At 33.3% G+C, this 23215-nt stretch overlaps 4 protein-coding genes across 6 annotated transcripts; 1 reads left to right on the top strand and 3 right to left on the bottom strand.

The window, feature by feature from the left end:
* LOC109325876 (organic cation/carnitine transporter 3) lies at window positions 2884–4547 on the top strand. Its single transcript, XM_019558473.1, has one exon. It carries the CDS (start codon window positions 2966–2968, stop codon window positions 4499–4501), a length of 1536 nt encoding a protein of 511 aa, XP_019414018.1. The 5' UTR covers window positions 2884–2965; the 3' UTR covers window positions 4502–4547.
* On the bottom strand, window positions 6216–8429 carry LOC109325877 (pentatricopeptide repeat-containing protein At1g08070, chloroplastic). The gene has a single exon (XM_019558474.1). It carries the CDS (start codon window positions 8118–8120, stop codon window positions 6483–6485), a length of 1638 nt encoding a protein of 545 aa, XP_019414019.1. The 5' UTR covers window positions 8121–8429; the 3' UTR covers window positions 6216–6482.
* LOC109325957 (E3 ubiquitin-protein ligase RGLG2-like) lies at window positions 9454–14088 on the bottom strand. Its single transcript, XM_019558592.1, has 11 exons — window positions 13846–14088; window positions 12557–12641; window positions 12071–12211; window positions 11858–11971; window positions 11183–11280; window positions 11029–11108; window positions 10713–10818; window positions 10478–10605; window positions 10158–10284; window positions 9798–9854; window positions 9454–9716 (listed from the first exon to the last, which is right to left on the bottom strand). The coding sequence occupies exons 1-11, from the start codon at window positions 14050–14052 to the stop codon at window positions 9630–9632; spliced, it is 1230 nt and encodes a 409-aa protein (XP_019414137.1). The 5' UTR covers window positions 14053–14088; the 3' UTR covers window positions 9454–9629.
* LOC109325802 (CTP synthase-like) lies at window positions 15590–22227 on the bottom strand. Of its 3 annotated transcripts, XM_019558369.1 has the most exons (22): window positions 22018–22226; window positions 21500–21655; window positions 21061–21140; window positions 20695–20781; window positions 20542–20592; window positions 20337–20454; window positions 20029–20085; window positions 19851–19915; window positions 19568–19651; window positions 19432–19482; window positions 19295–19357; window positions 19029–19075; window positions 18815–18884; window positions 18648–18710; window positions 17564–17653; window positions 17441–17479; window positions 17131–17358; window positions 16958–17043; window positions 16650–16698; window positions 16489–16569; window positions 16299–16392; window positions 15590–16137 (listed from the first exon to the last, which is right to left on the bottom strand). In XM_019558369.1, the coding sequence occupies exons 2-22, from the start codon at window positions 21615–21617 to the stop codon at window positions 15941–15943; spliced, it is 1818 nt and encodes a 605-aa protein (XP_019413914.1). In that variant the 5' UTR covers window positions 21618–21655; window positions 22018–22226; the 3' UTR covers window positions 15590–15940. The 3 variants fall into 3 exon arrangements, with proteins under 3 accessions (XP_019413914.1, XP_019413915.1, XP_019413916.1); XM_019558370.1 differs by lacking the exon at window positions 19432–19482 and having other exon boundaries at window positions 22018–22227; XM_019558371.1 differs by lacking the exons at window positions 19432–19482; window positions 19568–19651 and having other exon boundaries at window positions 22018–22227.

Genomic DNA, 23215 nt, shown 5'->3' on the forward strand with positions numbered 1-23215 from the left:
ATTCGCCTCATTACTTTTATGATAAATTCCAGAATCCAGATAGCTTAGCAGTCAAACGGTGCAGCGTGCAGCGACAAGTATATATAACAAGAAGACCTAATGATACATGTATTATTGTTAGTGTAAGATTCATATATAATTATTGTATCATTGATTATTTATTTGAATTACTTCTTTTATTAAATATGAATAATAAATAATACAATGATAATATATAAAACTAATATAATTTTTTAATGCATATATTTTTTCTCATGATAAATATTATATATTATCATTATACATGTTGACGTCATCTCTAAATAGAAAAGAAGGTTGTCCTCATCATCCTACTCGAGAGTTGGCAAATTTAACATGTTTATTGTACAAATTATATATGTATAATATTTAATTTAATGGTGTGATTTTATACCGGAAGGTGTATTGCTCATTGTTGTTGGAAAAATATAATTAAATTTTCTTAGGAAAAATCTTGTGACCTAGTTGTCCAGAAATATATTTGCTATAAGAAGCATGTTTAAATCTAAAATGGGTTTTCTCAATCTCATCTCTATTAGGATGAGGAGTGTCTCAGTTCAGTTCAACTTTTGGTATAGTTTAATAATCGAACCAATTGAATGACATAATTCAGTTTAGTTTGGTTAATATTGAATTTATGTGTAAGAATCAAATTGATTATAAATGATTTGGTTTAATTCGGTTAAGATGTCTTTTTTAAATCATATGACACATCAAATTATATTCTATAAAACATTGATTGTGTATTTCAATTATCATTTTAGCCTTATTTACTGAGTAAAGATTATAGGACTATGCAACCAAGACACGTTTATCTAACTACCGTGAAACCCTAATTTCTCCTGCAAGCGAAAGTGTCACGATCTTGTTTCAATATAACATAGGTTAGTTGTCTTGGCCTTATAACTCTACCCATTGAGGAAGGAAAGCTCCACACTCATTTGTGGTGGGATACCTCTACTACTTATATGGATAGGGTGAGAGAGGAGTATTCTTATTCTAGATTTGATTGAAAATTAATGGAATGATATAATATTAGTGCATTCGAGGTTTTGACAACAAATGCAAGGTTGGATATTTTTGTCTAATGGTGCACAAATTTGGATTAAATAATGATGTAGATTTATTAGTTAAAATATAATAATCTCAATCAATTATAATATTCAATAGTTAAATGCATTTTATGCTCCATAAACTTTAGAAGAGGCATGCCTCAATTACTTATTATATTTCTATGTTGTAATTTAATTGTTCTTCTTGACATTTCATTTTATAAATTCAGCTATATTAATTACTATTTAAAGTGTCCATTTCATTATTTGATGTGGTAGATGTAAACATATACACTATTAAAATATTTGTTTAGCTTGGACACTTTATGCTCCATAAACTTGAAGAGATCTAGACATGCCTCAATTATTTTTATTTATTTATTTATTTATGTCAACATCATAAAATAATGTGGTAATACACCTTTAGATCTAAACATACAACTTTTAATGAATTTGTTTAGTGGGACAACCTTGGTGTCTTATTCCCAAAAGGTGATTGGCATTTCCACTAAAATATAATGACAAAAATGTGAAGGTCACCAACATGTACAACTTTATGTCTTTATTCCAAACCAGCAGCTAGCAAGACAAAATCTGCACGAATCCATTAGTGAATTTCACTAATCAACTCACAATATTTCAAAATTGTTATTGGTTTAAACACAATTCAATTTGACTTTGCCACCTCAATCCTAGTCATTTCTTATAGAGTTTTTTCTAGTTATAACTACTCCTAATAATATATTAGGAAAAAATGTATTCACAGTCTAAAAGTATATATATATATATATATATATATATATATAATCTTTCTATTTTTCTTATCATGTCGTTTGATATCGACTTTAATAAGTAAAGAAGTATGTAGACGAATCATTAAACTTTTAGATGTGGAAATAGTCTAACAAAATGGGTTTGCTTCTGTCATGTACTGCTTATCAGTTTATGCTTATGGGAACAAAATCAATATTTAAGTTTATTAAATTGAAAATAGTACTTCAAAAAGTAAATATATAAATAGTGAGAAAGGATTTAAAGGTTTTTTGATTCTTATAGTGAGGCAAAAACACAAAACATGTTCTTTCACTTATTTTTAGTTATTATTTAGTTACATAAGTTTTGTAAATAAGTTTCACAATTTTTTGAGAATCAACAAATAAATCTTTTTTTGTTAACATTGTTAAAAAAATATAAGTGGCATAAGAAAAAGTTAAAAACGAAAAAAACAAATCCGACCACCCTTCATAGCAGGAAGTGAAGAAAAACACGTTTGATGTGAGAATCAATGCACAAAGATGAGCACATACTATTGACTTGGGATATGTATATCATGTTCTAAGTTAAACAAAATATGATTTTTTCTTATTTTTTGTTTTTAATTATTTTTATTTTATTCATATGATAAATTTTGAACTGAGAATGAAACATGATTGATGATAAATGATATTTTTACTTTGACAATGACTATGGTGGAGGACGAAGAACAAGGTGGTGGTCACAATTAAAGTCACTAAAAAAGAATATGAACATTTTTGTTATAATTTTTGTCTTCATATAACATATCTACCTTTTCAACAATGTTTGACAGAAACAATTTGTTTGTTGTATATCAAAATTTTATGACAATAAAAATTATAAATAACTTTTTTATGAGAAGCCACATAACACTCACTTGTGGTAAGTTAAAAGTTTACCATTTTCTTATATATTTCAAAATATAGACATTTTAAGTCTATTCCACTCATATAAGTATTTTAAAATATAGACAGATTTTGGAGTATGAAACTAGTAAAAAATTTGATAGACTATTTAAAAACCAGACATGGTTTTGATTCCTGCTTCTATATAATGTCTTAGCATATTAATCCTTAAAGACCAAACATACTTGTTCAACTATGTCCAACTCAACCCCTCTTCTCTCTCATACAGAAACTGATAAACACCACCTTCCTTCTCTTGGTTCCACCATTGAAAAATGCATAGGTGATTTCAACTGGAACCAATTCCTCCAAGCTCTTCTTATTTCCTTAGCATGGTTCTTTGATGCTCAACAAACCTTCATTAGTGTCTTCACAGATTCACAACAACCATGGCACTGCACCAAAACCAACCATAACTCTTCATCACCATGCACCACAAACACCACTACTATGTGTAACCTTCCAAATGATTCATGGGCATGGAATGGTTCCACACAAGGTTCAATAATATCAGAATGGAACTTGGAGTGTTCTAGTTCCATACTCACTGGTTTACCAGCTTCTGTTTTCTTCATGGGTTGTTTATTTGGTGGTCTTGTTTTTGCTACACTTGCTGATTCATCACTTGGTCGAAAGAACATGCTTTTATTCTCTTGTCTTTTGATGTCTTTATCTTCTTTGGTTTCTACTATGTCACCTAATATTTGGTTCTACTCTGGTTTCAAGTTTCTATGTGGGTGTGGTCGTGCTACTATTGGAACTTCAGCACTTGTCTTAACTTCTGAGCTTGTTGGAAAAAAGTGGCGTGGCCAGATAAGTGTTATTGGGTTCTTTTTTTTCACTATAGGGTTCTTGTCCTTACCAGCTATGGCTTATATTAATAGAACTTCTTCATGGAGGAACCTTTATTTATGGACTTCTGTTCCAACTATTTTCTATTGCATATTGGTTAAGTGTTTTGTTCAAGAATCTCCTAGGTGGCTTCTAGTTCAAGGAAGAAAAGAAGAAGCTTTGGCTAGTTTAAAATGCATCACATCAACCACTCATAGTAATGTTAACTTAGCTATTAATAGCATGTTTCACAAGGAAGAAACATGGAATGTGGATTTGTACTCAGCACTCAAGATTTTGTTGCAGAAAAAATGGTCTTCAAGAAGGGTATTAGCAATTATGGCTATGGGTTTTGGCATTGGATTAGTGTATTATGGTATGCCACTAGGCCTTGGAAACTTGTCCTTTAACCTTTACTTGAGTGTCACACTTAATGCTTTATCTGAACTACCATCTTCTCTGGTTACTTTCATTCTCATAGACAAGATCAATAGGAGAAGTACAATCTTGATATTCACTATACTTAGTGGTGTATGTAGTGTGATGTCAATCATTGAAGGGAAGCTATGGAGCAAGTTGCAAATTGTGTTTGAGTTAATATCATTTTTTAGTGCTTGTACTTCTTTTAATATTTACCTTATATACACCACAGAGTTGTTCCCAACTTGTGTGAGGAACTCTGCTTTGTCCATGGCAAGACAAGCTGTGGTGTTTGGTGGCAGTTTCAGTCCATTGTTGGTTAGTGCAGGAAGAGTGAATAAGTTCCTATGTTATGGGGTTTTTGGTTTGGTCATTGGTTGTAGTGGAGTGTTTGGAGTGTTGTTGCCAGAGACAAAGGGAAGAGCACTATGTGATACAATGGATGAAGAAGAAAATAAAGGGTGTGGTATATTGGCTTAGTGAAACTTCACCGACTTCACACTCATGTTTCTACTAGTGGAGTTACTGAGGGAATGAAAATAGAAAGCTTTGATCTATGAAATATATTTGTAAACTTGAAGTCTTTTATTTTTATTTCTTTCTTAAATTCAACTTCAAAATGAACTAAAATGAGTTATGATTTAGGTGGACTTTCATGTATATATGTGAATCAAACAATGCAGCAAAAAAATATATGTTTTTGTGAGTTGTTAAGTTTTGAAGATTATATTAATTTTACAGTATTATTTTTTATCTTTTATATATACATGTATTTAAACAATACATTAAAATTTTGCAAGATAGTGTCCCTATTTTGGTATTGATCAAACATTATCCCTAAAACAGAATGTGATACAATGGATGGAGGATACCAAATTGGTCAATACACCCACAACCAAACTAGGAACAAATTTGATGTTTTATTCCTCCTTTTTTACTTATTTATTTGAATAATTGCATAATCATGTGTATGAGACTTATCACCATTAATTATATCACTAATGTTATATTATATTTCTCATGTACTAAAAAAATGTTAATATCCTTAATTTTATATATAAAGAGAGTGTTTGCAAGATTTGAAATCATGACGTAGGTTATAAATGCAAGACAATCGATTTTACCATTGTGCTAATAAAAAACCTCTAAATAAACACTATTTCAGCCGAATTTAAAAATGCAAAAAGATATGCTTAAACTGCTGCATTATAAATGAGCTTGTGTCATGGTCTGAGTACAAGAGAGCCGCACATGTGCTACGTGACCAAACAGAGAGGAAATCTGTATTGTTTAGATGTTATGCTCGGTTTCTTGTCAGTTATGTTCCCCAATTTGGATTTTATGACTGTGGTAGTGCAACAAGTTGTTTTTGTTTTCTATGCATATAGGTGGCAAATGTAGCTAACAAGTAATAATTGATTCTTTGTAATTCAATTAGTAAATTAAAATGGGTTACCAAGTTTAAGAAATTCCCACCCAGTGGAATCTTGAGGATTATTTATACTAGAAGGATAGGAACATGACATTTAATTTGTGACTTTAGTGAACTCTATATCCATTGGAAGATTGTTCATTGCTCACTAAATGGATTGCCATAATTGGACCTGGGGTCATCCAACATATTTATTACATTCTGTAGGGAGAAGTATACCCAGCAATTTATTATCTCTTTGTTGAGGTGGAGGTCAAACATTTGGCAACACTATAATGCAGAGGGCAATCAATCTATGTTGTCTTTTTATCTCATTTGACTCAGGTACATAGGTGCAATAAGCAACCACAAGCTTAATAATTGGAGTTGAAGAGTAATTTGGCTACGCAATAACTGATCAGAGATAAGATGTGCTCACAGCTCACACTTATGTCACAACCAATAAAAGTTAAGAAACCCAGCTGTTGGTATTGAATTGGGTTTTCACAAATTTATTTAAAAAACATGTTATAGTATGAACTTCATATTATTAAATTCTACAAATTAAGATAGGCGATGATATAATAGTAAAATAAATAAAATAGTAAAAAGTGCTAAATAAATCATTGATTCATTGAGCATTTAGGTCAGCATCTTATTGGCTTAACTTATCAATTGTAAACAAGAAACATTTTCTGGATTTAATCATGTCACTGTATCACTATCACATTCTTCTAATGACCGGAAATGGCATGATTTATTTGGATATGACATGCATTTCTGAAGCCTCTCTAAAAATCCAGATTAACCCAACTGCAAAATAAGGAGTCAGGCTTGTGGAAATGACATGCATTTCATGTACTCCAGAATTGATTCTGATAACAGATGCAGGGTCAAAGACTAAGGGTGGTTCTGCTTACATGATTTTCACTACTTCAGAGGTCTCAGAATTGATTCTCAATACAGTCAGAATTTGAATGATTGATTTTGGCCTCTGAATTCTTAATGATTCTTTTCCATGCCAAGGCAGAGTTATGTATCCATTATCACTCATAATACCTCTCCCATCATTTTGGTTCCTTTAGCAGTATCCACAAGATTTGGAATGTACCCATATGATCTTAACAGAATTGTCAATCCCCGCAATGCCCTATATATGTTTTCTGTCTCAGGATGTCTCTCATCCAAAGAATAGAATTCTACCACACTATCATTGACCTCAACAACACTACACCCTGGCAACTTCCGGAACCCAGTATCTCTCATTGCAGTCTTCAATCGGGCAACATCTTGCCATCTTCCAAGATCCTTATATATGTTCGACAGCATGACAAAATTAGCCGGGTTTTTTGGTTCAAGTTCGATGAGCTGCTGGAGAGCCAGTTCTGCTATTTCTACATTCTTGTATATCCTACATGCCCCAAGTAGAGCAGCCCATATGATTGCATCTGGTTTCATTGGCATCTTTCTCACAAAATTAACAGCCTGGTCTAAAAGACCAGCTCTTCCAAGCAAATCAACCATACACCCATAATGCTGGATTTGAGGCACAATTGAATAATGATCGGTCATAGATTGGAAATATGAAAATCCATCCTCGATTAACCCCATATGCACACATGCAGACAATATCCCAACAAAAGTAACTTCGTCTGGCTTAACTCCCGCATTCTTCATATCGTCAAATAAACTTAAGGCATCCGGTGCATGCCCATGCATGGCCAGACAATTAATGATAGTGTTCCAGGTAAATATATCTTTCCTATCCATTGAATTGAACACATCTACTGCATTTTCTATCACCCCACATTTTGCATACAAATCAATCAAAGCATTTCCAACAAACAGGTTTCCCTTATACCCAATACTCTCCGCATATACATGTACCCACTTACCCATATCAAGGGACCCTAATTTTGAACACGCGGACAGCACTGTGACAAGTGTGGCATCATTAGGAAGAACGTCACCTTCAACCAACATCTGTTTAAAAGACTCCAAAACTTGAGAAAAAAGGCCATTACGTGCATAGCCTCCAATCAATCCATTCCAAGAAAAGATATTCCTCTCAGGGATCTCGTCGAAAAATTTCTCAAACAACTCCACATCCCCGTTGCTTGCATAACCATTCAACATGGTGTTCCATGACATCACATCCCGGCCCGGCATTTTATCAAAAAGTTTCCTCGCAGCAACCATATCCTCAGATTCAATATAACCTGAAACTAGAGTGTTCCACAGGATGACATCACGCAGAGGCGCCAGATCAAAAAGGCGTTGTGCAGAAACCATGTCACCGACGGAAATGTAGGCACGAATGATGGCAGTCCAAGCAACCACATTCCTCTCATGCATTTCCCCAAACACCTTATAAGCATCCCCGACAAATCCCCACAATGAATACATATCAATCAACGCAGTCCCCACAAATGGGTTCGACATAAAACCCATTCTCACCACAACACAATGAACCTCTTCTCCTTCCCTTACTGCATTCACCTTCCCACAACACTTAACAACCATAGGGAAAGTGAAGCAATTCGGCACAACGCCAAAGTGTCTCATCTTGCCGAACAAAACAACAACTTCCAAGTAACAATCGAGTTGTAAATACCCTCTGAATATGGAGTTCCATGTGGCTGTATTTGGGTCAGGCATTTTATCAAACAGTTTCCGGGCATGGGCCATCTTATTAAGGCGCGAACACGTGGTGATGATGTTGGGTGTGATGTAATCGTTGTTGGTGAGTCCATGGGTAGTTATCTGGGCTTGGATCTGGTGGAGGTGTTGGGAAGTTCTACATGAGCGTAAGAGGGAAATGAACTTTTCTTCGAGGATTCTGGTGGGTGGTTTAAGTGGTAGGTACGCTATTTTGGTGGTAGGAAGTAGAACATGGGTGCCATTGGTGTTGGAGAAGGAACGAAGAGAAGAACACAATGGTATGTTATGCTGAAATGGGAGATGGAATGAAGAGATATTGATAGCTTTGCAGTCCAATGGAAACGATGCTTATGGTTGAGAGTGAAGTATTAGAATTAAGTTATTATAAAATTTTGCTACTAACAAAAGCCAGACAAATAAGTTTTTCAAAAATTGACGAAGAGTAAGTTTGGAGGAAGTCCTCACTCTTTCTGGGAAGTGATTTACTTATTCCTAGTATGTTTTAAAAAAAAAAAAGATTTAAGTATATCTAAACCATTAGATGGTCATAGACTTGATGGTTATAATGAAGATTAAGTTTAAAAAACTTATTCTCCTTGCTCTTTCTTAAAAAAACTAATAATAAAATGAGAATTATAATTAATAACATTAGATTCATACAAGGAACAGTTAAGAAATGAACTAATCATGGTTGATTGTTGTCTCAATAAATATGTTCTCACAAGAATATCTGATTTTTTATTCTATATGGTAGCGAACTAGCCTTTATATCACTAAGCTTCATGTAAAGATAAAATTGTTTATCTTATGAAGTGGATCTCATGATTTCAAATCTTCTAACCAACTAACGCCCCAAACTTATCATCATATATGTATATGCCAAAATAGTTCTTAGTAGTGTGCAGGAAAACATGTTAAGGGGATGATTGCTAAAAGAAAAATTAGACGGTGATAAAAGAATCAAGTCCTATGTATTTTTGCATAGATTAAGTCATACTTTTATAGGTAGCAACTAAGAATATGATCCTCTCGAATATTATAAAGGCATATGTTTTAATTTCTTTTGTTTTCAATGATAAAAATATTATTTTATTGTACTTAAAAGAATAAATGTAACATTATGTTGAAATTTATTTTGTTTTTGAATCACTTGTCTCTAAGAACATCAGAGAATCCTTACTCAACAACCTAATGTGAGATTGCAAATGGATCTCTTGTACAATACATAAGTCAATAACCATACATAAACTTTAACAACAAAAAAAGCACGTATAGAAAGTATGCACATTGTATAACTAGCATTTAAAATACATTTCTATAAGTTCAAACACATCTAGGATATGACCTAATTGAACAACTCACAAACCCATTTACAATTTTCTCCACTCTCAAACCATCCCAACAAAGCCAAGTTATCTTTTTCAAGAAAAGCAATCACCATTCTTCAGCACTCTTAAAAACCACTCTATCAACCCAACAAAACACAGTTATCTTCTTATGCAAGTTATGCAATCTACAATTATTTCCATTCTACAATCATCCAGTGAACACCCTAAGACGATTGGTGATCCTCTCTCGGCATATGTGACAATTGCTTAACCTGGCTCCACAATCTCTGCAAGCCTGTGATCCAAAAGATTGTTAAAACCCATAAAACTTCAAACAACAGACGAGAATGGAGACGAAGTGTTTAATGAGGCTCACCATGTGACCACATCCAAAGGCCAAATCCTTTTCATTGGTCAGACAAATGGCACACACCTGCATGATTTCAGCGGATAAAAACACAATCAATCATCATGCAAGGCCAAACATGGCAGAAAAGCAAACCTTGTTCCGTAAATAATAACTCTATAGTAGAGCAATGATCATATAGCAGCAGCACCTATAGCTGCTAATGAATTTGTTTTCTGGTGCCAAAACTTAAAAATAACTATTAGTTTAGGCATTTTGTGGTTATTAGTTTCCATGTATGTTTTACTCCACCCTGTACCAAGTTTAAGTTACTAGGACTTGATAAAGGAGAAAATATAATGAAACATTCTACTGTTCAGTATTATATACCATTTGGTTTCGCTCATCTTCCGTTGATGCTGGCATATAGCTGGGAATATGAGCTGGAGCCATTTGCCGAGAATAAGGAACTGGAGGAGGTCTTGGAACTATTTTCTTTGCTCTTCCTGTTGCATGACTTTTGTCCAAAAAACAAAGACAGATGTAAAATAAACGGATTATCATCAAACAGCAAATGCTAACAAATGGTCACCTGAAAGAAAACCACAAATTTTTTTTTAAGAAATATGGAACCAAATGAATCCAAAGTATATTACATATGTTTTCACATTCCATCTTATAAAACTTAAGTTAGTATATAAGGAACTCACCCAAGTAATCCAAATTCAATGGTGGCCTTATATTGGAAAGGTATCTCCATTAGAGCAGCCAGAGCAAAAGCCGTTTCTTTCTCAGAGGAGCTTGAATTCTTAGACATTATGTCAGAGAAGTTAACAAACTGCATAAAAAGGGGGACAATGTTTTAATCAGTTTAATGTAAAAGAGTGATCGCAAAAAATGCAAACAGATAACACCACTCAAAATTTAGCGCTACTATTACTCTACCTGAAAATTGTCAAAATCACGTGCTGGTATCTTGTCATCAAACTTTTTCATGTCTTCCCAAGGTCCATCACCAACTCCAACCAGAATAATAGAAAGCGCATATGAGCTGGCAGCGGAAGAAGTAGAAAACAAAAAGTTAATGTTATTCGATTTTAAAAACATTGAAGAAAAGATTCTGGTATTTCTCTCATAGCAGATGTTAACTTCCATTTCTGTTGACAATTTATTGTTTTTTCTTCAAAGAGAGTTACGTCGTTACAAACAATGTTGATTAGCATCTAGGATTGCCGTGTAACTATAAATTTGCCATATATACCTTGCATCAACGATTGCTTTGATTGTCCTATCTTCTTGAGGACTAAGTTCTCCATCATCAGTGTTGACACTTCTTGTAACCTTCAAATTGTACAAAATTGAATAAACCTGAGAATCACATGCACAAAGACATACATTGAGGAACCATTACATACCTGACCGTCTGCAACAATAACCAACACATGGAATTGGCCACCAGCTTTCTCAACTATATCTATTGCAGCCTCAATCACCGGAGCATAGGAAGTTGGTCCTTCAAACAAAATGCAAATATAACTTCAGCCATGACTCTAATGCAAAAAAATAATAGTGATGTGTGGTATATTAATTGGTAAGTCCATTACATGTCTCATTCTATAGAAATGGGAATGGTGATTCAATGGTTCATATAATGAAATTTAATTTCTTTTTCCCATATCATTCCCTCATTTTATAAATTAACAATTACTAGACTTGGTCATTTATCCTTTCTTAATCCTAAAATTATTTTCAACCCACCATTCATGGCTTACATTTGAAAAGGATGTGACTGATTAGTTTACGGTTTTCAACCTACCGTTCATTCTTTATTTCTATTTTATAAATTTCGTTTTCTCATGAGAATTATCTATTGCATTTAGATCAATTTGATTCCATGCACCAGACAAATGATGGCTTGAAAAGATATTCCACTTATGAATCACCAAAATGTAAAGTGAGTGGTCATTTCATTCAAATTCTCGTCATGTATCAAATGTTTTCGACAGTAGCAGTCTTTAACCAGCGATAAGAGCATATTGAGTTAACTGATTGCAGTAAGAAAAACACAAGAAGATAAAGATTATAGTAACCTGATAGACTCAAGTTTGGAACTATTTTTTTATAGCAATCCAGAACTTCCTCAAAACCATGGCAAGGTGAATGATCATTGTGAAAGCTAAACACTTCATGATCATGCGTAGTAGCTGCAAAGTGACGGAAGTTGAACCATATTTAAAATTGGAAAAAACTATAATTAACATTTTCGTACATTTCAGCGTTAAGGAATAAGGATTAGGCCTTACCATCACCAAAACCAAAACAAGGAATCAAGTTGTCATCATCAAAGGGAGCTAAAGTCTTGCCAATAATAGAGATGGCCTTCTCATAGGGGTTAGGTGTGTTTCCAATAGCATGCAGGCTTTTATTCTTGAATGAGATTTTGCCTTCATAAACATCAGGTGAACAGTCAAAAAGCAATCATTCCAAAAGGAAATAATAACTAAAACACGTACTTCAGTGTCCGTTTGCGAGTTGAGTTTTGAAGGATAATGAAAGGAAATGAAAGACTTTAGAGCCATTTCACAAGTGTTACTTCATGGCTCTGAAGCCTTTCATTTCCCTTATTTCTCCTCCAAAACCTAACTCGCAAACAGACCTTAGGGTCAAACCAGAAACCACTTTTATGCCAAATTTATTTTTCAATTATGGCTCCATTTTTTCATCCCTTATAAATTGCAATATGATCATGGAATGACTCAGTTAAATTTTGTTCATGTACTACAACTTACCAGTCCATTCATTGCTTTTAGTGAAATCAATTCCAAGTACCAAATTTGATGATTCTAAACCTTCTTCCCTCAAGGCAGTTGTAACCTGTATGAGGAGGGGAAAAAACACTGAAACTTTCAACAAACATCTGGCAATACCTACTGAAGTTCACCAATAAATACTACTTATATAATTCTGACTTGAGTAATGGGATAAAAGAGTTCGATTAAGATTATCTTGATTTGGAAAATCCATTCCAAAATTATTTATAATACTTAATACACATAAACTCAACTACCAACAAGGTTTAAACCCTTCGGTCTAGTGGTGTAAGGCCCCATACCAAAATGTCAAAGAATTTAATTCCCGTGAGCGACACTCGTTGAAAGGGGCAGTCATTCACCCCAAAGGAATTAGTTCCATAACCAAAGGGTGAGGAGATATCATTTGTTATACAAAAAAGTACATAAACTCAACTATCCCCCACCAGTCCACCGCACACTACAATGCTTATTTGTTTTCAATTTTTATTTATTTAGATTAACCATAATCTACAATGTTGACTTGAACAATATTTGATGACCATTCCAACTTCTAAAGTTAACCACAAAAAAAAATTAATGTAAGAATTTCTAATTTTGGTCAACATCATCAATAAGTAATAATAAGATAGGACATAAGGACCTTGCATCCTGTAATGTTTCTTTTCTACCAAAAGTGACCCTCTTTAGGGGTCTAAAGACTTTTACTTTTTTCATCACAAATATAAAATTACTAAAAGTATTATATTTAATACAATAGTTTAATACATATAGATATATGTGTGCATTTGTGTTTGACATGTGTCTATTTTACTTCCTCCACCAAATTTTCATTTTAAAATATATTATAAAAAAGAATAAGACACATGTTAAAGACTTAATAGATTTAAGAAGATAAGTTATTTCCTAAGAGATACTTTATTTTCTATGAAATATATAATTTTTTTTCTTAATCTGTTTTTAACCTTTGTTTTTTTGGTCCTTAAAACAAAACAATCATGATGCAGTGGTATAAGACTTTGCTAGGATTTAGGGTAATAAAACACTGTTAAAGTTCAATTACTGAGAGCAATACTTGTTACGAGGCATGAGAGAATATACTTGGTAATACAAAAAAACAATCAAAACCAAAGGAATCTAACTATCATCCATTCCTAGGACTAATTTACTTTCTCAGTCAACGCGTTAATCTAATGGTAAACTTGAACACAGAAATAGATAATAATAATTTGAATCTGTTAGAAGAATAAAAGTAAGTGTAATCAAACCTGTTGAAGGGTGGTGAAGTTATCAGGAATGAAACCATACTTCTGTTTTATGGACACCTTTGTTGAACTCTGACCTGACCCATGATGACTTGGAACATAGGTTTGTACTGGCGGTGGTGACAGATTTATAGTGGAGGAAGACGATGTTCTGTCTTTAACATTTCTTGAAGATTGAGTATCACGCTTTGTACCAGAAGAGTTTCCCATGGCATCTTCAACTACACCTTCAATTCAACACAAGACTTGACTGATTAAAAGGGACACTCATAGTGTAAACTTTACTATCATTTGGTAAAGTTTCTTGAGTGTCTATAAAATGAAGTAATTACAGCGCATTACAACATTTTAGTAAAATTACATAAATTATCCTTCATTTTTTTACACTTACACAAACCTCCTCATTTTTATATTTTATTACATGGATAAAAAATAAGTGTAATCCCTTTAAAATAAATGTGATAATAAATACAATCCCTTTAAAATAAAACATAGTATATTGTGAAGACAAATCTAAATAATATATAAGTCAATATCTTTTTATTATTTTTGGTTCATTACGATATAGTATAAGAATGACTTAAACAATATATCTTTAAAATTATTGATGCATTTTATAACAAAAAATAATAAAGATACATTGATTTGTATATTACTTAAATTTGTCTCCACATATACCATATTTTGCTTAATTTAATTGTATTTATTATATTTTTTGTTTAAAAAATTACACTTGTTTATCATGCAGGGTCAGTCAGTGCAATGACAGCATAAAAATTAGAGGTTTATATAGATATAAAAAATAAATGATGGTTTGAGTAATTTCGCTAAACATCAGAGGATAGTGAACAATTGAGGGTGGCTTATTGAGGGTGAACAGAGAAAATAAATGATGTTACTATAATTTACTCTATGAAATACTTTTACCCATATTAAACTCTGATTTAAATGTTAATTGAGGGTGGCTTATTGTTTATTTATTTTTAGCCATAAAGGATATAATTTATTGCATTTAGCTGAGGATAGTGAACAATACTATATATAAAATAACTCTAGCGGCTAGTTGGGCCAGAGTATTTTTTATAAAATAATTTTCTCTGTTCTAGGGTGATGTTGTTAATCTCAATTCAAGTATAATCGGTTAAGAAATATAAAAAGAAATAAATGTCTCTGAAACTTGGAAATTAAGTTTATTGACTATCCAAGTATTAAATATATCATTTTGTTCAAATATAGGCCGCCTCATTAAATTTTTTGATAAATTGCTTTTAATGATTGTTTATTTTTAAAATGAGTATAAATTTTGACTTAAACTACAAGCCCACAATTATAATTATAATTGCTGAATTCAAACGATGATCATGTTGATTTAGCAAATCATTTATGTAGTTTGGAAACCAAGAAGCTTGCACATTTTCTTACAACCAAATGAATAATGGGATCATAAGAGTAATCAACTTTACATATGGGTACAACTACTAATGCACCTTGACAATGGAAGAATTGTACTAAATATTTATTATTAAAAGTATATTGCACAATTTATTTATTTGTATTACTTATTCTGAAAAGTCAATAATAATTAAATATGAATGATAGATGATATAATGATAGTATATAAAACTCATACACTGGTGCATCTTGCTGCAGTGTACTTAAAAAAAGCTCGAGGAAGCATCCATGAATATGTGATTGACTTCAGCTATGCATGCTTCTACGTTTCTCAGGGGAAACTCAGCAACTAAAAGGTGTTTCATGCTCACATGATATTATTATGATTGGAGCAAAGGGACATCTATTTCAATTATCCAACATTACAGCTCAATATCAAAGAAATTATCAAATTAGGTGGCCTAGGCAAATTAACCATGATCAACTATAGCCATTTTGATTCAGAGTGAACAAATATCATCCATAAGTTTCATCCTATATTCTTGGAAATATAAAAGCTACTAGACTCAAAATTTGCTTCATGTTGGAGATAAATCCGCCTAGAGCTAACACATCTATCCACTCAAAAACTGTACAAGATGTAACCGTTGATGAGAAAGTCCTTGGAGAAAACCAAACCAAAATTGCATGCAAAAAAAGCAGATGATTAAAAGCTCCCATCGGCGTGTAGGCCATTTCCATTGGTGTGTACACCATTTATGGACCCATTGGGAGATTTGGACCCATTTCCGTTGTGTGCGTTTACCGACAAGTGTCCATTATGTATACCATTAGTTAACTTGGCATGGCCGTTGCTTGTTGGCAGAACTGTCCTGCTCATTTTGCATGCTGCTGAAATTAATCCTGTTACAGTGAGGTATTTATTTAGTGTACAGAATGCATCTCTTGTTCTCAGATAAGCAGTGGTGTGCACGCATCGACAATTTCTTGGTTGGATGGTTGGAGTGCACATCAATGAATTTGAAATATGAACGACATAAGACGTGTAGCTCAGGAGAAAATACCTGAGAATAGTGGAGAAGGTTTCCCTGGTCTTGACTTGAACTCGGGATGAAACTGAGCACCAACAAAGAAAGGATGACCGGGCAATTCAATTATCTGCATTTGTATCATAAGCATAATTATAAGAAGGGTAGTTAGTAATTTGTGGCAATCTCAAGTTCCATGTCATAAGGGTTTCGTGCAAATACACACCTCCATGCGCCTCCCAGTTTCATCTTTCCCCACGAAAGATAGACCAGCACTCTCAAATTGTGATATCATGTCAGGATTAACCTGTAAAGCGTAACAATTATTGTACAAGACCAACGTTGCATCTTTCTATAAAGGGAACCAACTGCATGCAAACAATTTACCTCGTATCTATGCCGATGTCGCTCATCAACAAAGCTCGCATTACCATACCTATGTCAAATTCCACATATATCATCACAAACATGATATCAATCTTTAAAGGAGATCAATAAGACAGTACTTCAAATTAATCATTACTTATACATGACATAATGAACTTTTTTTTGGATTAAAGATGATGCAGAATTTCACATAAATACATTCAAGTGCAGGAGCGCATTTATCAGTACGGTGCCCCTTAGGAAATGATAGCATATGTAATATGTTTATAAGTATGTCAGTAAACTGGAGTTTGATTCCAAATTCTTACAGTTTGGCAGATTTGCAGTCAGCAACTTGGAAGTAAGTTCTCCTTGAACCAAGACGCATAGTTCCGCCCATATGAGTCTTCGAACCCTATCAATACAACAAGAACCAGCTTAACTAAATTCCAAAAGGATGAAAATTATCAACTAAAGTAGAATGCGTGTATGGGAAATTTACTTCTGGCATAAATAAGACACAAGGGGTTTTGGCTTCAGGATCAAACTCAGTGCTATTAGCATCAAGAAGACCTAGAATAGATCTTGCAAACTCAATTACAGCAATTTGCATCCCCAAGCAAATGCCCAGAAAGGGAACATTGTTCTCTCGGGCAAACTTAGCAGCAAGAATTTTCCCTTGCACTCCTCTATCACCAAAACCTCCTGGAACTAGAATCCCGTTAGCTCCCTGCAACAAAAATCCATTTAGGGAACACCAAAAAATTATCTCATTTCAATATATTTTTAAATCGCCCATATAGTATGAATACCTTCAAAAGACCCCAAGCAGCTTCATGTGCATCAGGATTCTGCAAGCAGTAAATTAATCATCAAAGATTTGGAAGTTAGTACACGATCGACATATGTAGAAAAGCAGAAAAATAAAAAATGACCTCCTTAAAAGTGCCATCTTCAAGATCCTCAGCTGGAACCCAGTCCACAATAAGTTTATGATTGTGAGCAACAGAAGCATGTAAAAGTGCCTGCAGAAAATATCGAGTTTATAAACTTTTCACAGGTTCCTTAAAATTTTACTATCAAAGTCGCTTGAAATGGGAAGGTATCTGTCAATACATGGCCAAAGCCATGAAACTAATCATTTTTGAATTATTATATTCTTTTTACGGAGTATGGATCCCTACCTTATCCTCACAACAAATGTTGAATCGATTTACAAGAGAAATAGAAGTAGTGATGACAAAGCAAACTAGCTAATAGATTACACCTAGTACACAAATACAAAAATACCCCATAAGGATAAAATAAAAGGCAACATGAAAAACATTCCTTGATTTTAATAAAAAAATCTCTAAATCTGATGAATCATGATTTGCTCTTGAAATTTTTAGCATGCAGTTGCAAGGAAACAAAAGTAAGGAGAGCAGGTGAACAGCAATTCAACAACCATCAGAATATATATATATATATAGTCATACGCCGTAACTCTGCCTCTGCACAATTTTAGAAAATCTGATTTTCTTATTTCATGTCATAAATTTCTACCATCTTATATCCACTTTTACTTATTTTCTTAGCATTCGATTGCTGTGTCACAGTCTACCCAATATCTCCCTCGACTATGATGAAAAGAACATGGATGTACACTTTCATTAACATCCACTGTTGTTACTACAACATTCAAAAAATTCCTAATCTCCTTACAAAATCTCCTTGAAATTTGCCTAAAATTCAGGTTCCCATGCATCATACTTGTGCAGGGTTTGATACAGATACTGAATAATGATTATTGATTACATCACTGCAGATCAACCATCCAAAGTGAATCTATGCTAGAGATATGACAGCCCACATCACAAAAGATAAACTAGTGATCAATCTCTTATAAAAGCCAACAGAAAGAGGCTGAGTACAAGCTTATATCAAGAATTAGACATGAAGGTTGTAGCGGATGCATTTTTTTATAGAATTCTAGTGTAATACTTCCAAAAATGACTAATAAATTAAAGAATAACATACCTTCAGCACTGAAAGATATGCATCTGAAAGGCCAGTATATTTTCCCACCATTGCAATTCTAACCTGTGCAAAACATAATAGTTGGGAGGTTAAATACTTGGCACTAATCAGAGTAATGAATATCTAAACATATATTAATGCTTATTATCAGAGATGTTGAAACCCACAGATTCATGAAATTTGTCATGGACTTTTGTCCTACTGATCCACTCCTTGAAGTTAGGCTCTGTAGCAACACTGCAAATCATAACTAACATTCAGGTAATTGTCATATCATAACTAACAAGAAATTCTCGAAACATCAATGCAGCAGGATGGGGATTCTTTCTGGGGTGGGGAGGGGGTTATACACCAAAACATGAATGAGTTTGTCAAACAAACCCTTGCAGATTTAATGCTTTCAGGATTGCCTCGTGTGCCTTCTGGTCCTATTTGTAACAGAACAATATCAAAATAAAAACTTCAGGTTATTATATGAATTACATCACCAAATGGAAAATAGTGCAATTCAATTATCCAGGAATGAAGTTATCAAACCGCAAGCTAAGTGGATTGAAACTTAAATCATGAATAAGGTTCATGCAATACTAGAAGACAAGAACAGAACGACAGAAAGCAGTTTCATAAAATACTCTAGAGTAACTTACTCTTAATAGCAAAGGGATGTGCCAAATGTTTGGAACATCATGGAGGTTAACTATGTTTGATAACTGCAGATACAAAAGTTTACTTTGAGAATATATGGAAGGCTTTGAGAAAATTGTTAAGACAGGTATCATATTACCGCCACATGACAAAATTGAGCTAGTTTTCCCTTAACATTGTCATCAAGTTCCTGGTACAGACAAAGTAAAAATATTCAATCATTATTACACGAAACCAACAGGAGAAAAGAAAAGGCAAAGGAGCAAGAGACAGACCTTTGAACTGCGACAAGCAAGAAGATCTGGGGTCATCCCTAACGCTCTAAGCTGACGAACACTATGTTGAGTTGGCTTTGTTTTCTGAAGATTAACACGTTCAGTAAGTAGAAGATAATATAGAATTCCTTGTACCATTTGAAAAGATGCTATAACAGCACATATATCACAGGGAAAAAAAACATTATATATTTCAATTGAGAGTCTAAATACTTTTATTTCAATTTTACTTCTAATAATCACATATAAAAATGATGCATTGATGACATAGTTTGCGGTATACCGGTTCACCAACAACACTGAGAACAGGCACCAGACTGACATGAATCAAACAGAAGTTGCCAGAGCCTAAAATAAAGAACCAATTAAGATAAGCAAGACTATTTTAATGAAGCATACCCAACATAACTTAGTTGATATAATTCAATAAACTATGAGGTTTCAAGTATGATGAGCATTACCTACACGGTATGAAAATTGGCCAAGTGCTTCAATAAAAGGCATGGACTCGATGTCCCCTGCATTAAAGAAAAGTCATTTTAAATTAATGATTCATAAAATATAGGTTCTATCATTTTAATAGTACTACTAAAATCAATACTATTTGGTCTCAATGTTTGCTAGATAATAACAGGTTTGAACTTCTGCTTGACCTCAACCATGATTTTTAAAATTAAAATATAGAAAAATTGAATAGAATTATAATGCTTCCAGAAATCAACTTCTACCTCAGTAGAAATTAAAAATTTGTCATAAAATATTAGTTCACCTATAGTTCCACCCAATTCAATGACACAAACATCAGCCGGGCCATCTTTTCCATCAACTGGTATCTGTGCCACACGCTCTATCCACGCTTGGATGGCATCTGTAATGTGTGGAACAACCTACCAGTAAAGCAAAGGTGAAATCAAGACCAAGATACCATCAGCCATTACAAATTGCTCCAAAAAAATAAGAATAATCGAACATACCTGGACAGTCTTTCCAAGATAATCTCCTCTTCTCTCCTTCTCAATGACAGACTATTGAACATTCAAAACAAAAAAAAACATTAAGGAACCATAGGCATGCCTAGTAAAAAAATGGAAGATATTCAATAATTAAAACATCAACAGTTTGTCCACCTGATATATTTTTCCAGTTGTGATATTATTGTCACGGGTTAATTTGATGTCCAAGAAGCGTTCATAGTTTCCAAGATCAAGGTCAACCTTCAACCCAAAAAAATATATATTTAAAACTACAGCATGAATAACAGGGTAATGCAATCGCTGTTATCACAATTGAAATCAGTCACATGATATCATAACAAAAAACAGTACACTCAAGTGAATTAAGAAATAGATAGAAGGGGGATCACTGTACGAGTGAAGATTAACATTGCCATGTTAATAAAAAAGAAATCAATGTGATCTCATATTACCAATGTAGTTCCGAAAAGGAACAATAATTTGCATCTCATGGTCAAAAAATGTAACGAAACTATTTACCTCACCACCATCATCTAGAACAAACACCTCCCCATGCTCAAAAGGAGACATTGTACCTGCATCGGTGTTGAGGTAGGGATCTGCAAGGGATAGATAAGTTTAAACACAACTACAATAATTTAAAATAAACAAATTCATTTTGTATAACTTGAAAATATTAGTTAGAAGGAAAAACTGGGTTGTAACTGCATATATCAGCTCAACAAGAATAAACCAGATCCTTTACTTATAAGACAAGAAACCTCCCCACCCTAACCACCTCCTCATGCGACCAAGTTGGCCACCACTCAGCAATCGACTGAACCAAAATTTTATTATTACACTGAACACACACCAGCATGGAAAATATACATTAAAATTCAATCTTCCCGAGTAGTTTTGCCTCGCCATTTACCATTTTGCTAAATAAGAAAAGGTAAAAGGGTGAAAAATCCAATACCGATCTTGATCGAAGTAACTCGAAATCCACAGGCCTTGAGGAGTACCCCAACACTGCTGGCAGTGACTCCTTTTCCAAGTCCACTGACAACACCACCTGTCACCAGCACATACTTCATTCTTCCTCTAACACTGAAATTGGTCCTCGACTGCTTCGCTTGTAAGAAAAATGCAAAACCAAATTATCAGAACTATAACAAAACAACCTTAAATGAAGTAGTTATTGCTAAGAACCCAGTTACCTATATCATCTGATAAAACTATGAAATAATCACAACAATAACACAAACATGTCAAATGCCTATAATAAGAGGACAAGATAGACACATGGCATTTACATTACACAGTGTACAATATGAAATCAAACAAAAAATGAATTTTAAAAATAGAGCGAAAAATTGACAATGACAAGGTTTTACAAGGTGTTTAATCCTTAAATCAAAAGGGTATTCTTATATTCATGAATAGACAATAAATAAGAGAAAAATAGAACCTTGGTGTCTGAAATTGAATGAATACCTGAAATCTGAATGAGAGAAAAAACAAGGAAATGGAATGAGGGAAGAGATTATAGAAGGGTTAAAGGGATATAGAGAATGAGGATTTTGAATTCTGTGTAGAAAATGAAAATCCTTTTGAACGAAAATGGAACCCTTTTTCTTCCCTCTTCCTTGTTCCTTGTTCGTTGTTGTTGATGTTTCAGGCGGCGGGTGACAAAGGAAGTTAGCTTTCAACCTTTCAATTTATAATAAGACAACAAAAACAATACCCAATAAATAATTTTAAAATTAAAATTAAATAAAACTAAAACTTTTTTTGCCATTTATTTATTTTTGTATTAATTGCCACTAATTATTAAACAGGAGCAGTTACTCTGTTTTTAATATTTTAGAAATTTGTTGATTGTTTTATTGTTTGGAATGTTATTTTATTGCGTAGTTTGTATTTTTTTTAAATGAAAAAGTTATGAAATAACTTAAACTTAATAAATTATAAAATAATACAAACTACACGTTATGAATTTAATAAAATTGAATTTTCATTTCGTTAAAGAATAAAAAGGTGATTTTTGGTTGTGATGTTAACAGGATAACTTTTTGTATTATTAATTATTAACAAAGGGTGAGAATTTGACTTGCATAGCATGCAAGTGACACTAGCCTTTTAACATGACCTATATGTTTACAACCTCATAGCCTAAAATGATAATATTCTAAAGTCAGAGGTTTAAAATTGCACATAGATGCTAATGTCCATTTAGTGTTAAGTAATCATGTTCAAGTAGAGTCTACTTCCTTTGCTGTGTTAGAATTCCATAGTTAGGACTTAGGAGTGGTTTTATTTGTTTGATATGTTTTATTATTTTTTTAAAGAGTAAATTACATTCATTATCTTGGAGGTTTGCACTTAACCCTTTTTCTCAAATATTACACTCCCCACTATTGACTAACAGAATCATTGAAGGTGCTAATAGAATATGCTTATATCGTTCATTAAAATACACAACTTGAAATTTAAAACAATAAAAGTGACCGGAGACTAAGTTTTGATTGGAAATTCCTAACTGATACCATTGATGTGGTCATTTCCAACATCAACCTCATTTACAGCGTCTCTTGAATTCTAAGTGAATGAATCAGTATAGCTCCAACATTTTGTCTTTAACAGGGGTAGTAAATGTGTGTGCACCCATATTTAACAGGGATGAGTATACATT

The sequence above is a fragment of the Lupinus angustifolius genome, chromosome LG13, assembly GCF_001865875.1.
Source record: "Lupinus angustifolius cultivar Tanjil chromosome LG13, LupAngTanjil_v1.0, whole genome shotgun sequence".
In the NCBI taxonomy this organism is placed as follows: Eukaryota; Viridiplantae; Streptophyta; class Magnoliopsida; order Fabales; family Fabaceae; genus Lupinus; species Lupinus angustifolius.